The sequence below is a fragment of the Thermobia domestica genome, chromosome 13 (assembly GCF_964235325.1).
Source record: "Thermobia domestica chromosome 13, izTheDome1.hap1.1, whole genome shotgun sequence".
Lineage (NCBI taxonomy): Eukaryota > Metazoa > Arthropoda > Insecta > Zygentoma > Lepismatidae > Thermobia > Thermobia domestica.
In genome coordinates, this window is record NC_137466.1 from 133,738,537 (window position 1) to 133,753,631 (window position 15,095).

Below are 15,095 nucleotides of genomic sequence, written 5' to 3' on the forward strand. Positions count from 1 at the left end.
AGATTATGCACATAGGTAGGTGAGACCACACATAACAGTGGTACTACATAAACAAGATGATAAGATGATTTAATGAAAAAAAAAATGTTTTAGAAACATGATACAACTGACAACGAACATTTGTATGCTACTTTACGGTACTTTGTACTATGATAAAATAATTATTAGCTGTGTTACCAAATAACAAACAACCTTAAAATAAACAGTTACTTAATAGATAAAATCGCATTGGAACAAACATTTACCTTAGTATGTGTAAAGTTTTATTTTAATTCCACAATAATAGAAACCATGTGACTTTTACCTTATCTTAATCAGAACATTAAGACAGAGAGGAGCCTACATCATTTCTGGAAGGACTGACTTGAGTTCAACCCTCATGCATAGAGGCTACATTCATTACATCCCAACAAGGAACAAAAATTTTAAGGTACTGAAGGTGGTCGCAGGCAGGCCCGTATTTATATATTGTGCACCCTTGTGCTCTAAATAATTTGCCGCCCCCTCGAACAAACTTATGTCTGAAACAAGGAAACAAGCCGTGATTTTGCAAACATACCAGCTCTTGTTGAGTAGCAGTTTAACATTAAAAGTTGCAAAGGTTACAACGTAGTTTTAAATGTCCTAATTCTCTCTATAATGATTATGCTGTGTTCTGCCCGAAGGTAGGTGTTTAACTCGAAGGTCCCTGGGCAAGGCGGACCCATAGTAGTTTCCCATCGCCTTTCATGGGATGATGACGTACTAAGGGCGGGACCTACAGGTTAATTTGGGATCCGAACCATTTGTCCGTCCAACGGAAATCGAACACTGGACCCCTTGATTACAAAGCAACGAGCTTTTCATCCATTGGAGACACATTCTCTCAATACTGGCATGCAGTGGCCTATTTAAGGGGGTGCTTCCGACCTTAAGCCCCCTCCCGAAATGTTATTTACTATAATAAAGTAAATTAAATATCTTGCAGAATTTTCACATTTTCAGGACTAAAGTTAGCAAAGCCCCCCGAAAGAAAATCGTAAATACACCACTACTGGCATGTAATTTATGCATGTACATTTTAATTTAGTGTCTGAAGAAAATGCATTCTATTAATTCTTAATCAACCGTTATGTCATTTTTATATTTCATAATTTCACTTAAAAATGAATTATGATTGAATTTCTTTTTTTTAAAAAAAACTATTTTATCATTATAATAGTAAAATACGGAATTCTTTAAAAAAAACTAGGCTGTGTTTCTGACATTGTTTATTTGGACTTATCACATGATTAAAGCTTATATTGAGTTTATTAAAAAACATTTTATAAGATTTTATATGTAAAAATTTATTTTAGTTTATATAATGAGTATGGATTCTTTCTTATGTTTTTAAGCTACTCGAACGAATAAAAGAAATTCTTTCCAAAGTATTTGCAGATAAACTTTTTCTCTTATATGGATTTTCCTTTCTCGTGTTTTAGGTTACTTGAATAATAAAAAGACTTCCATTTTTTTTCCCTGTATGCGTTTTATCATGTTGTTAGATTATCCTAATAAAAAACTCTTCCCAAAGTATTTACAAAGAAACTGTTTTCTCATGCGTATGCGTTTTGTTTTCTCATGTGTTTTAGATTACTTGAATAATTTTTAAAAACTTACCAAAGTATTTGCAAACAAACTATTTTCTCCTGTATATGTGTTTTGTTTTATCATGTGTTTTAGGTTGCTTGAATAATTAAAAAAAAAACTTCCCGAAGTATTTGCAGAAAAAGTTTTTTTTTATTTCCCATATGCGTTTTCCCATATTGTTAGATTACCCCCAATAAAAAAAAACTCTTCCCAAAGTATTTGCAAACAAACTGTTTCCTTCTGTGTATGCGTTTTCTTTTCTCATGCGTTTTAGGTTTCTTGAATAATAATTTTAAAAACTTCCCAAAGTACGTTCAAAAAATTGTTTTTCTCCTGTATGCGTTTTCTTATGTAGTTAGATTACCCCCACCAAAAAAAAAAAAACCTCTTCCCAAAATATTTGCAAAGAAACTATTTTTCTCCTGTATGCATTTCTCAGGTTTTTAGGTTTCTCGAATAATAAAGAACTCTTCCTTAAGTATCCAAAATTTTGCCGCCCTGTGCTCGAGCACAGAACAGCACCTAAATACGGGTCTGGTCTCAGGGGAACTCAGTCCCCCTGACCACTCTGTAGCTACGGAACGGTTGTAGACCCTATCCAAAGAACATTACTGTGGATATTGCATGTTTTATCATTATTCTATCTAGGATGATTTTTTAAACATTTCATGCAACAATATTGCATTAACAACTCTATACTGTGGCAAAAGTCATTTTTTCTTAGAACAATCTATGACTGATAGTTTATTCATTGCGGTGAGTACTTTGCGGAAGATTTTCTCAAAACTAATTCAGATAATATTGTATATTTTTCATGAATACATATATATTTCATTAATAATCTGACAATATATAACTTATTTGTTCTGAACAAATCTAGGAGGAGTAGTGCTCTTGCTCGAAACATTTTCTCAAAAATGATACAGCTAATTTTCCTAATATATCACAAATAAATATTTGATTAACACCCTGATTATTCCGTATTGAACATATTTTTCCTTTCAGAGAATAACGAACCGATGTATGACATGAAATGAGGGTATGATTTTACCTATTATACCATCCACATCCAGTCATTATCAACAGGATGTTGTGGAGTTTACAGTTAACTCGTCATATTCAAAGTAAACTATATAATACAAGAGAACAAATATTGTGTTGATGGAAGACTGTGCTTATTGACATAGTTATCGTGGCGTTTTAGATTTACTGCTGCAGTCTTCGTGAGTAACGGTACCCTGACAACACAAGTTTTATTCCTTCACGTATCTCGTTTCTCTCTTTTCTGCACAACTAGTTCTCCTCGTGCTATTTATAATCGTCATACTTCGGCCAGTTTGGAACACCTTATATATTTTACAATTCATTTATTCAACTCCTTTCTTCTGCAAGATATAAGAACAGCAACTTTCAGCCATACATAGGAGACAACGCACATCACAAAATTGGAAGGTAAACGTCTTGCTGACTATGCTACTGCATCTCTTTCCAAGATGTAAAGTGTGTGTTTTCTTATAAAATAAAAATAACTATTGTTCGTGGAAATGGCAAATCGTAAATTGTAAGGCAATGCTACTTTAATAAAATTTTAGTAAAATCTCGTTCTTGAATCGTCAGTCCATCCTCAATTTTCACTCCAACCCTCTCTACAAAAACTTTTGGACAGGAAGTTTATGAAGTTCAACGATTTAAACGAGGTTGAAAATTGAAATTAAGGCACTACTAAATGTTTTGGAACGTTTCTCAGGTTCATGCACCTCTCGTTTGAACTTTCAAGACCTTCTTTTGTGAATCATACATAAGTTCTCCAGCTTCTGCTATATCGCTATTCTCACAATTATTTGTTTTGCCTTTTAGTGTGTTTTTCTTCTTAGAAGCAACTTATTTCTGTCTACCTGTGGTCTACCAGACCATATGTTAAAATTATCTGTGAAGTATTACAGATAAAAATGGTAAGTAATGGTAGTATCAGAATACTTAAGGTATAAACAACGCGTAAAATTTTAACAGAGAATGCACATCTGATAGACTCTTGGCCACACCGGAAGAGCAATGTGCCTCTTTTACAGAAAATTCACTGTTATGAAAATGAAGTTTTAGAAGTATGGGAAGAACATAGACTGAAAGTATTTGAGAACAAGATCTTGAGACGAATATTCGTACCCAAGAGGAACGGGAATGGGGAATGGCGGAAACTTCATAACGAGAAACTACATACCCAACATTGTTAGGGTCGTCAAGTCCAGGAGGCTTAGGTGGGCGGGTCATGTAGCTAGAATGGAAGAAAATAGAAACGCTTTCAAAGTCTTGACTGGAAGACCAATCGGAAAACGATCATTAGGAAGACCTAGCCGCAGGTGGGAGGACAATATTAAGATGGATCTTGCAGAGATTGGAATACAAAGTAGAAACTGGATGCAGTTAGCTAAGGATAGAAGTCAGTGGAGAGCTTTTGTGAACGCGGCATTGAACCTCCGGGTTCCATAGGCCAGAGAGTTAGTTAGTTAGTTAGAAGTTCCTCCTCGATTTCTGAAAGACAGGGTTGCTTTCTGCGTTGGTTCTATGTAATCTAAATTGCTACAAGCAATTTACGTACGTGTACAAGGTTGTGACTTATATCAAGTAATAGCCGACATCATTCTGGTGAAAATGTCACATTAAGATAAATCCCAGTGCACAGTTCTCGAGAAAATCGGTAAAACCTAATTTTTGTGGTGCTAAAAGAATATATTATTCATCGCCACTAATAATTGGCAGCTTTTATTCAGCTGGAATAGATGGTTCATTTATTGAGTTGAATTGATTTTGAGTTTAACGTCCCGTTCAGCATCGAGGCTATATGAGACGTGGACCTACTGATTAACGTGGAATCCGAACCACGTGAGCTCGAACCCGGGCCTCCCACGCCTGGTTCATTTATGTACTGCATAGACCTTATATGAAATAATACTAAAAGATTGTATGTAAAAGACACTAGAGGATTGTAGACAAAATACCTAACCATTACACATGTTTTCCTAGCAGTTATATACACATTACTTGAAACCAGTAAGGAATCAGGCATGAACAGAGAGTTAGTGAATATTATTAAAATGAACTTTTTATCTGTTATTGGCATGTTATGGTGTTCCACACGATAGAGTAGGACTCAAATCTTGCCCACACCATTTTTTTCTTTTTGCGTTGACATTCGGGTACAATATTGGAGAAAAGTAGAATACTTAGGTATGAAATATACCGTGAAATCCTTATATCAAACAAATAATACTAAATTAAAGTGATAACTTCGCTAAATTGTTATATAAGTAAAGGCATAATGCCAGTGGTGTTATTCTAATTTTTTGACAACAGGTTCTCTCTGTAGAAAGGGAGAGTAGATTAATAGATATAATTTTCTTAGGAAACAAACAAGATAAACAAAAGCAATTTTTTATCGGATACCACAAATGACAAGTAGAGACTTACACAGCATCCTAATACTAAGTGGTGTGACGAAATTAGGTACCACTGCAAATATCTTGGAAACGAATTATCGAAGATAGATGGTTGTCAAAAACTATTGGAAAAATCTTAATCCAGCAATGGATCGAGAATTGTTGATAATGGTATGTATGAATTTCAAATATACATAACCCTCACCACTGCACTTATCTGAACCCAGTTCTCGTTGATATCTGTGCATTTGAGATTAAGAAATAAACACTTATACCTTGTTCTGAGAGATCATGAGAGTCGTTTTGACGCATGATTAGTGTCATACTAAAGAGTTCGACTAACATGTGTTTCCTGCAGTAGTCAGGCCTTTAGTGTAACGCTAATCATACATCAAAACGACACTGCATAAGGCTCCATAGAATTTCTAAAAACAAACATAGTCAAACTAAAATTTACTGTTCCTGGGTGTAGCTGGGTAAAATTTACTGTTATTTCTAGGTATAGCAAACGGTTCTGCGAACTCGAATTATTTTAACATACTGTATATTTTACTGTATAATGCATGTTTAAGTTTTCAACAAGGTACAAAACAAAATAAATTTCAAAATAAGAACTTCAAACAAGAGTGTTAAAGTGAATAAGTGAACAATGTTCAGAAACGCATTAGGTATCAAATAATGAAGTTATTTATTATTCTGGATTCATACTGACTGAAACTGACTGAAAAGCAGAAAAGGACTGGATATAAATCAAGGTAACAGTTGTATTCTACGTTGATACACATTATACGTCATTTCCTACATGGCAACGTAGTACGTAATGCGTTTCAATATATTTCAGATCGTATTAAAACCGATATGTAATATATGTATGCTATCAGTGGAACTCTCAGTGAGCTCCAGTTTTTTTCTATATTGAAGTATTTTAGTAGGATATGTTTCCTAATCTCTTAATTCTATTGTCCAGTCTATGAATTAGAAAGAGATGCTGAATCTTGTGAGAAAGAACTGGCAGTAGAGGTGGCAGACATATACCTAGGTATAAATTGTTCTAAGTAGCTTAAAGATTGCATCAAACTATGTTTAAAAGCGAAATTTTTTAAAAATGAAAATGGAAAAAGTGAGAGTTTAACACTGATGTACTTATCTGTCTGGCAGCCATCTTGATTTCTTGTATTCTTTCATATGAATTTGTATATTTTGAAAATATTTTTTTCCTTTTCATTCAGAATATAGACTGATTCAGATATTCTGGTAATCCTTGGCAATTAGAACTGCATTGCTGATTCGGCAGAGATAAAGAAAATGCCAATTTAAGAAAAAATAGAAATTCAATATTTTGGATTATTATGATCAATAGGCTAATAAAACTTAATAAAACAATAGCCAACATGTAAATTAAACTTGAACCTTGAAACTTAAATTTATTAAACTTGGAATGACTTCGCAAAAATGTGTCATTACACTTACAATTTTTATTTTTATATCTATTACCAACAGACGGACGGATGAACATAAACCTTCAATGCAATATGATTACTTATGTACAGATACCACAGTTTGGAAATTTATTTACAGTAGAAACTCGATTAACCGTCACCCTCGGGACTGGCACCATGACGGTTAAGCGAATAGACGGATAACAGAAATATCGTTATAAACATCTACAGTAAGTAGATTTAAAAGGTTCTGGAAGAAATAAATAACCTTATACAAGTGAATAATACATGTTTATACTGTTTTTAAATTACTGTACTGTACTTACATACAAGAGTAACAATGAACTGGTAGTTAAATAACCACACATTTAAAAATAATCTTTCATCTGCTTCTGCTTCTTCGAGCGCCGAGCTTTTTGTGTGGCAATGTTGCGTATTTGAGTACTGTCCGGATCAGTGACGGATAACAGAGTGTGACGGTTAAAAGAGTGACGGTTAATCGAGTTTCTACTGTATTTAATTTTATTGAGTTTAATCTCCAACGTTTATGAACCGACGCTAAACGAAGCGGCGATGATGAGACATATGACAAAGGTAGAATGATGAAAGTGGGAGGAAAGAAAGAACCCCGAGAAAAGTCACGCACAGGTCTAGTTCCCACAAAACATTCTTGGTGGGAGCTGGAACTGAACTGGGGATCCTACGCGCCAGAGGTTAGCGGTATACCATTGAACTCTTTAAAACTATTAAAGAACTGTAAAAATATAGCATTACATGAAAATAAATTTAGGACATTAGCAAATATGTCACCTAAAGGATCGTACGATTCAAAAAGACGATTCTTGTATTAATTTCTAATACTGAATTACCGTTTGGTGCATAAGGTTTATCCTTCTGGTTACACAGTATACGTACCGGTACGTAGTGAGGGATACCTATTCCCTTCCCAAGTGCTTGAGCCGAACCCCTTAAATTTTCCATTCTCCCCCAGAATTCACCATTTTCGGCCTTCCAAATTTATCATTTTATCTCCCAAAAATATAATTTTACCTCTAGTTTATCGTTCTTCCTCCCAAACTTACATTTCTTCCCCCAAATTTACAGTTTTCCAGATTGATCAAACCATTATCAATCAAAAATTGTCCGGACACCCCTGTCTGTAGTAGGCAATATGTCAAACGGACAGAAACCAGTTTTGTTGTCCCGCTACCATTATTTATAAATGTTATCCTTATTACAAAATTGATAAAATGTAATAACAGTGATTTGATAAAATTTACATTTGATAAAATTTACACTGGGCAAACTTATCTCATTACAAAAACATTCTTTATAGTACCTGTATCACGGACATCAATTAATGAAAAACAAAGTAATAATAATGCTATCAATGTATTATTTCTAAATGTTTTAACTTTACAAGCATGCTTTGATATTTCTCATTGTACTCAATCAAAGGTTTAAAGGTAGGGACGAAAATCTTTTTTCTTAAATATTAACATTAAAAACATGGTTTTAAATATTGATATTACACTAGCAAATGCTCCTACATGTTACTATGGACATTATTTTGCGTACTTCCTTCTGTACCTTTTCATATAGAATTTTTCTGAACTCGACAAGGGAAGGTCACGAACTGGCTCCACTGAGATCCGAACGAGACAATTGTTTGGAATTCGTCTAGTTATAATATATAAAATGCAAATACAATTGGCTCATTCGGATCTCAGCGGAGCAGTTCGTGACCATCCCTTGTTAGAGAAATACCTATACCCCTTTTTCTTGCATTCTAGGATAGTATCTAAAAACTCTGGAATATATGTTCAATTAAAAGTGCAAACACCAAATTTCATGCATCTAACCTTAAAGGACTTCGAGATATAATCACCTTATAATAATAATAATAATAATAATAATAATAATAATAATAATAATAATAATAATAATAATAATAATAATAATAATAATAATAATCCTCTTTCTCCCCACATCTTGTCTTCTCTCGTAAGACAAACTTTTAAAAAAGCCCTAAACTTCATGCCTCTAAGAGAATTCGAAATCTTGCCATCTTATTACAATATGGACATACCATGAAATTGTAGTACCACCTCTTTTTTCCTGTTCACCCTATATTCTTCCCTTGAAGAAAACGCCGAAACAAGTGACCTAATGTTTTAAGTGGGAATTAAAAATGTCATATTTTATGTTTGTAACCTTAAGGGATTCCAAGTTGTGCACTCTTATTACTCGTATAATAATTGTAAGGCCCGCCGTTTTCATTCTCACTCTTTCTTCTTTTCTAGATCAAATATGAAAAAACGCTGAGTACGTATATAATTATTAGGGCCAGGATTTTTATGTGCTAAAAAACTTTAAAATATTTATTTTTATGTGCTAAAAACTTTAAAATATTTACTTTTATGTGCTAAAAATGAAAAATATTTGCTAAAAATTAAAAAAAATATTTAATAAAAAATAAAAATATGGGTAAAGGCCCAACATAAGAAAAACAAATACTGGTACTCACCAGTAGATTCCATTCATCAGATGTCGAAATTCCATGGGTGTTGCAGTGAATAACTAACGTCTTTTCTAAATTGTTCATCGCAAAGCCATGCCTATTGTTACGGAGTAATGCCTTATATTTAAAAAAAAGGAACGTTCTACATCACACGATGTTAACCTCGCGTATTTGAATAGAGGCATATCACGAATATTCACACCATCAACTTCACTTGTGTTTTGGCCTTCCAATACTTTCAAATATTTTACATAGGGTTTTATAGCCAATCTTTTTCTCAAACAAATCCTTAAATTTTTTCTTACGACTTCAGCTTTCGAAGCAGAAAGAACATTCAGCTTTCTTTCAACGTATTATACTTCTTTAACCGAAGTACTCAGTAAATCTCCCGTAGTTTCTAGTTTCTTTATAGAGTAAGTCAAGAAACCGAAATTGGCAGATATGAAAGCCAAGTCACATTTCAAGCTACTGTCACTTACTAAATTTTGAATAATTTCAATGGATGAAGCATCCTCTGGGTTTAGTTTAGTTACTAAACATGAAAATGTTTCAAAATTCTCCGCGTAGAATAGAACTGCATTAAGCCAGGTACCCCACTGCGTGATAGATCGGGATAGACCGGATGTTGAAGAAAGTGAAAGATCGGGATTTGTTTCTTTGAATAGTTTAATTCTAGTTGGGATTTTAAGGGAAAAATCCCATTTGACACAAACTTGTCTACTTTAGGATAAAGGGTTCAGATTTTTTCACACAATCGACGACATATATCACGTGAATCATATTAGGGTAGCATACTGAAAGCGTTTCACCAGCTTTCCTCATATAAGGAGTCAGAAAAAGCAAACCATTGTCATATTTCACACCATTCGGCTACGTGCAAAGATTCATTGAACAGCCTGGTAATTGTCACGTGATTCGTAACTGAAAGCTCTTTAGAGGCTAGCAAGAAATGTTGTTTGGAGACTATTTCACCATTCTTATGTTCACCTACTATAACATTTCCCACTTTTCTAACACTAACAGAATCACTACGTAGTTGCATCAATACTCACTCAATTTTTTTCGTTTTCACATACGGATCTAATGTGTGTTAATGTTTCTTCATAGCTCTTAGATAGATACAATTGTTTGGGATTCGTCTAGTTATAACATATCAAATGCAAACACAATTGTCGAATTCGGATCTCAGCGGAGACAGTTTACCATCCCTGTATATGGTAAACAATCACAGCAAAGAAAATTTAGGAGCTCGGGATTGTTTACCATATACATGGGTGTGTCAGCATATCATTATGTAACCTATTCTTTTCCCGATATTAATTTCCTTCGAGAGATAGAAAAGAACAATTCGTTGTGAAATTTAGAATCAAATAATGAAAAATTATTAAAAATATGTATTTATTATAAAAATGTCCAAAATATTTATTTACATAACTTTTTTCAGAAAATATTTATTTTTATGTGAAATAAAATTTGTAATTTACAATTGCAGACCCTAAATTGGGATAATAAACTTTGTTTTGGGCTTGTATGTGTTTAAAAAAATATATTTTCACATGCAAATCCGGGCCTTAATAATTATTTTAAATGAGAGACCAAATACGAGATTTTATGTTCCTAATCTTGAGAGATTCCAAGATATGGCTATCTTATTATAATAATTGGAATCCCGGTCAGTTTTTCTTTCTCGACTGTCTTATTATTTTAAATAAGAAATTTAAATATCAAATATTGTGTCTTTAACCTGCAGAGATTCTGAAATATTATAATTACCACTCCCTTCACCCCATTCTCACCCAATTTTGAAAAATCTTTCCTTACCGGTACCTTACGTCACAAATCCTATGCACTCTAAAAATATTCAAGTTTTTAATTTAAAGGATCTAGCCTGGGCGTTGTTCTGTCGGTTAGTCGCTCTCTTAGGATTTTTTTTACATATAATTCACCTTTTTTGATAAGGTGTTTAAATTTCCAATAGTGATACTTATTTGTATCTTCGATTACTTGGAACTTAATAGTATGAGTAATGAGCATGTATTAATCTTGGTCCGGATTTTTTTATGTTTATAATTTTATTAATTCTATCTTTTACCTGTACTAAAGATTCATTCATTTTGACTCATTTGGAAAGTTTCTTTTTCCTTTCATTTTTGAAATTTTGACATAATTTGTTGAATAATTTAACAGCGATATGCTCTCAATAAAACTTACGAAGAAATGTCAATTACTTATTACATGCACCCTCTTAATTGTATGGTAAAAAGGACAAAATTAATAAATAATTGTTTCGTCAGTGAGACACGGTTGTTGTCAAATAACTTCCTTTCACAAGCGGGTTATAGTATTATAGGTTTATAATATCATGTCTGACAGCTGTCAAAATGTCTTTGTACTGTAAGACATTCATTGCAAGCTTCTTTCTGAATTTTTAGTTTGTAATGTGACAAATGATATTCCACATGCGTCATTATGATTCACCTATTTCCCCAACTTCTTGTTTTAGTTCTGACGAATAAGTTTCTCACACACGTTGGTTGAGGTATAACATATTGCAACTGTTTTCGATCCGTAGTTTCATAGATAGGATTGGACTGGGGATTCATTATTTAAGTCTTAGTGCAAACAACTTGAAAGAGAATCGAGCTTTTGCTTCTTTCTAAAGAAACAAAGGGATTTAATTATGAATTTTATATTAAGAATAGTGTTTTTTGTACTGAGCTTTTCAGTGTTTGGAAACACACAACATCAACGGAAAATGGAACTAACAATTGATTTCTTTGCATCCAAGGGAGTGACACAGGTTACGGCTTTCATATGTTGGGACACCAAAAGTAAGTTCTCTTTTGGATCAGTAGCGTTATTCAGATTTCCCTTAAGGAGAGGAAGGGGCAAGGCCCTATGATATAATGAGTAATTAGAATTTCACTTTTATTTTATTGGTATGGTATATAATTATTCTATTGATTAGCGTGTACGTAAATCTCAAACTCGGAGAGAGGAAATTGCCCCCTGGAACCCCAAACGAAGATTCTGCTTTAAAATAGAAAAGAATAGTCAGAACATAAAGAATAGTGAAGCCAAGACCTTACATAGGCGGAATATCCTCAGCAGCAAAAATTGTTGAACCAATATAGTAGGTTAACCGTAAGATAGGAAATCATAATAGTTGCCTATCTAGATCCTTTAACACTGTTGGCTTTGTAAAACTTAAACAATTATAACAACTAAAGAACAAAGGGTTTGTCTAATGCTAAGAAATTGTATTTTATTTTAGTATTTATAAAGGCCTGTGTAATTTGTGTGGGAGTCTCAACACTAGGAAGTTGTTTATTAGTCAAACATGCATTGTGCACATCATCGTTCTTGGCAAGTTCGTACTTCATCGATGATGCAATGTTTCCGCAAATGTAATCTGTAACCAACACATGACGATTTGCCATTTTATAACATTTTATGTTAAATTAGATCAGTACAAAAAAATGGTCAGAATACAAACTCGAGTAAAACTTGTTTAAGTTAGATACCTTTAGTTACTTTACAAGTTTCTAAAGTAGAAATAAAGTATAATGAAGTTCCGCAGATTTGTGAGTGACCAAGTTGAAGGGAATGCAAACTTAAACAGTTTTATTGAGTTAAAGTGATTTTTATTGATATAAACTCATTAAATAGCAAAGACCTAATTACTTATGTAGGTATGTTTATTTTTTAACATTTCACACATAGGACACGAAATACATCAAATGATGTTTGAAGTACTTATTGGATAAGTTAATTGATTGATTAGAGTTTAATGTCCCTTTTAGCAGCTAGGCTATATGAGACGTGAACGTGTGATCCAAACCACACGAGCTTTCACCGAGAATTATTTGATATGTGCAATATGATACAATTTTATGAATTTTATGGAAAATGGTGGTTTAGTTTTAATACTAGCCATACAAATAATCTGGATAAACATACAGGAGAATAATTATACATGTACTCAAAGGTTAAAAACTTAAAAAGATTAGTGAATACTGTAGTGCTTTTAGAATGCATAAGTATTGGCACGAGTGGGCTTCTTATAAAATAGTGCGCTCTAACAAGGCTATAACGAAAAAATAATCGTTGGACATTTTAGTTATAATGAAAAGTTGTATCTATTATAAAGTGCAGTATTTTAGTGTGTATTATGATGTATTTTAGTGATTTCTTTTATAACTGTTCGCAATTAAATTTGTATTAGATGCATGGATTTGAATTTTAGCACCCCGTTCACGTGCACTTACAGCCCAACATGAGACTCGAAGCATATGAGCACCCACTGGGAACCGAACCCGAATCTCTCACGCTAAAGGCGAGTGCGCTATCTATATAGCCACAAGGCAGCTTTAAAATATGTGCTTTACGCATTAGCTGTGAAACTGACTCCTGAGCTCTTCCCACATTCTTAAATACAAGCCCTATGCGAATTGATTTCTATAACGTGAGGGGGCTCTCCCCGCATCATAGGGTCCGTGGATTCATTATCACAATCACTGGTTCTATGTGGAGTATTTAAAAGACATTATGTGCATTGAAATACTTATTTATAAATAAAATTGGCTTATGCACCATGTAGAACATGGGGAACTTCCGGCGGTAATTTTAAACCTACTTATTACCGTAAGCTCATAAGTATTCCCTGAACAAATTTGAGTTAGGCCCCTACTTTACACTTTCACAATATTAAAATAATACAAATAACATACTAATTTAGACTCTAACAAATGAAGCTTCACTTACTTCAACAGTAAGAAACGTTTTCTTACTTCTTAAGTCTACATGTAACATAGCAAGTGAGAGAAAGTAATAGTGCTTTCTAATAAAAATTAGAACTATTTATTTGTACTGTAACACTATTTCAGTCTTTCGTATCTTACAGGTGTGAAAGACTTGGTGCTAGTATTATCACAAAATGGCATGATGACAAGTGTCCATTACGAGTATCTGCTAGACGAAGATTACAATATCCCTGACTCTGCATTCCCAATCTATTATAAGGCTGGTGTGATTTTAGATATGTCCTGCGCAAGAAGTTTAGATATACTTGAAAAGGTATAGCTTCTTTTAATAATATTAAAGAATTATCCTTGCTAACACTTTCATAGATATACGTATCATCTTAATAGAAACACTTAGAAAACGTTGGATCACCTTTCGTTGTCAGAAAGTTCTGATGGGATGTGAAATGAAAAAGAGGACATTAATGGTAGTAGATAAAATATAACTCCATTCTGTGTGCATCAATCACTTTCCTAAGTGAGTAAGACAGGAAAGAGGCGAAAATCTGCGTCGGACTCGTATCTCCGAAACGAACCACAGACGTTCAATTATGTTCAGGTCCAAAGATTGGGTGGGCCAGAGGAGGTGTTCAAATATATCCCGATGTTCTTCAAACGCTGTACCAGTTCCAGCTGTATAGATGGTGTTTTTATTGTCCTAGAGCGGAAACAACATATTCACCATAGGATGAATATGTTCCCCTAAAATTGCGACATAATCACAGGTAGTGACGCGACTGGTAAGCGTCAATATAGGATCCACTTAAAACCGCGATATTGAGGTCCACAACATCACAGAACCGCCACTATATTTCAAAGTTGGGTGAAGACACTGCCGATCGTACGCCACATATAAACGATCCATCGTCATATCATATCGCCGATCATACCACACGTTTCCAGTCATCAGCGTCCATGTTGCATGTTTGTGGTACCATTGGAGCCATATTACCTTTTTATGGCCCTGTATCAGCGTGATCGGCCGTGCCACTTGACCATGAATGTTCATGTTATGTAACTCGAGGCAGATTGTGATTATCGAAACAATTAGCTGTTCTTCTGCAACTTGAAAACAATCATACGATGATTCTGAATAATTTTTTCCAACCGCTGTTCCTTTTCTCAGACGTGGCTTGCCGTGAGTTTTGTAGACCGTCATCACTTTGGTCACTATCTCTCGCGACACAGGGACACTCTCAACATACTCTCCACTTTCGTCACGCTCACATCATATAACCCAATACCAACAATTTGTTCTATTTGAAAACCGAAGACATCATCCATATTA

General features: G+C 33.9%; 1 protein-coding gene across 1 annotated transcript in view; it reads left to right on the forward strand.

The window, feature by feature from the left end:
* Positions 1-15,095, forward strand: part of LOC145667759 (ionotropic receptor 84a-like) — a 61,574-nt gene that overhangs the window by 1,766 nt on the left and 44,713 nt on the right. The window contains exons 2-4 of the mRNA XM_081735200.1: positions 6,013-6,084; positions 11,732-11,836; positions 13,909-14,081. Coding sequence (XP_081591326.1) covers positions 6,013-6,084; positions 11,732-11,836; positions 13,909-14,081 — 350 coding nt within the window. The remainder of the gene's footprint in view (positions 1-6,012; positions 6,085-11,731; positions 11,837-13,908; positions 14,082-15,095) is intronic.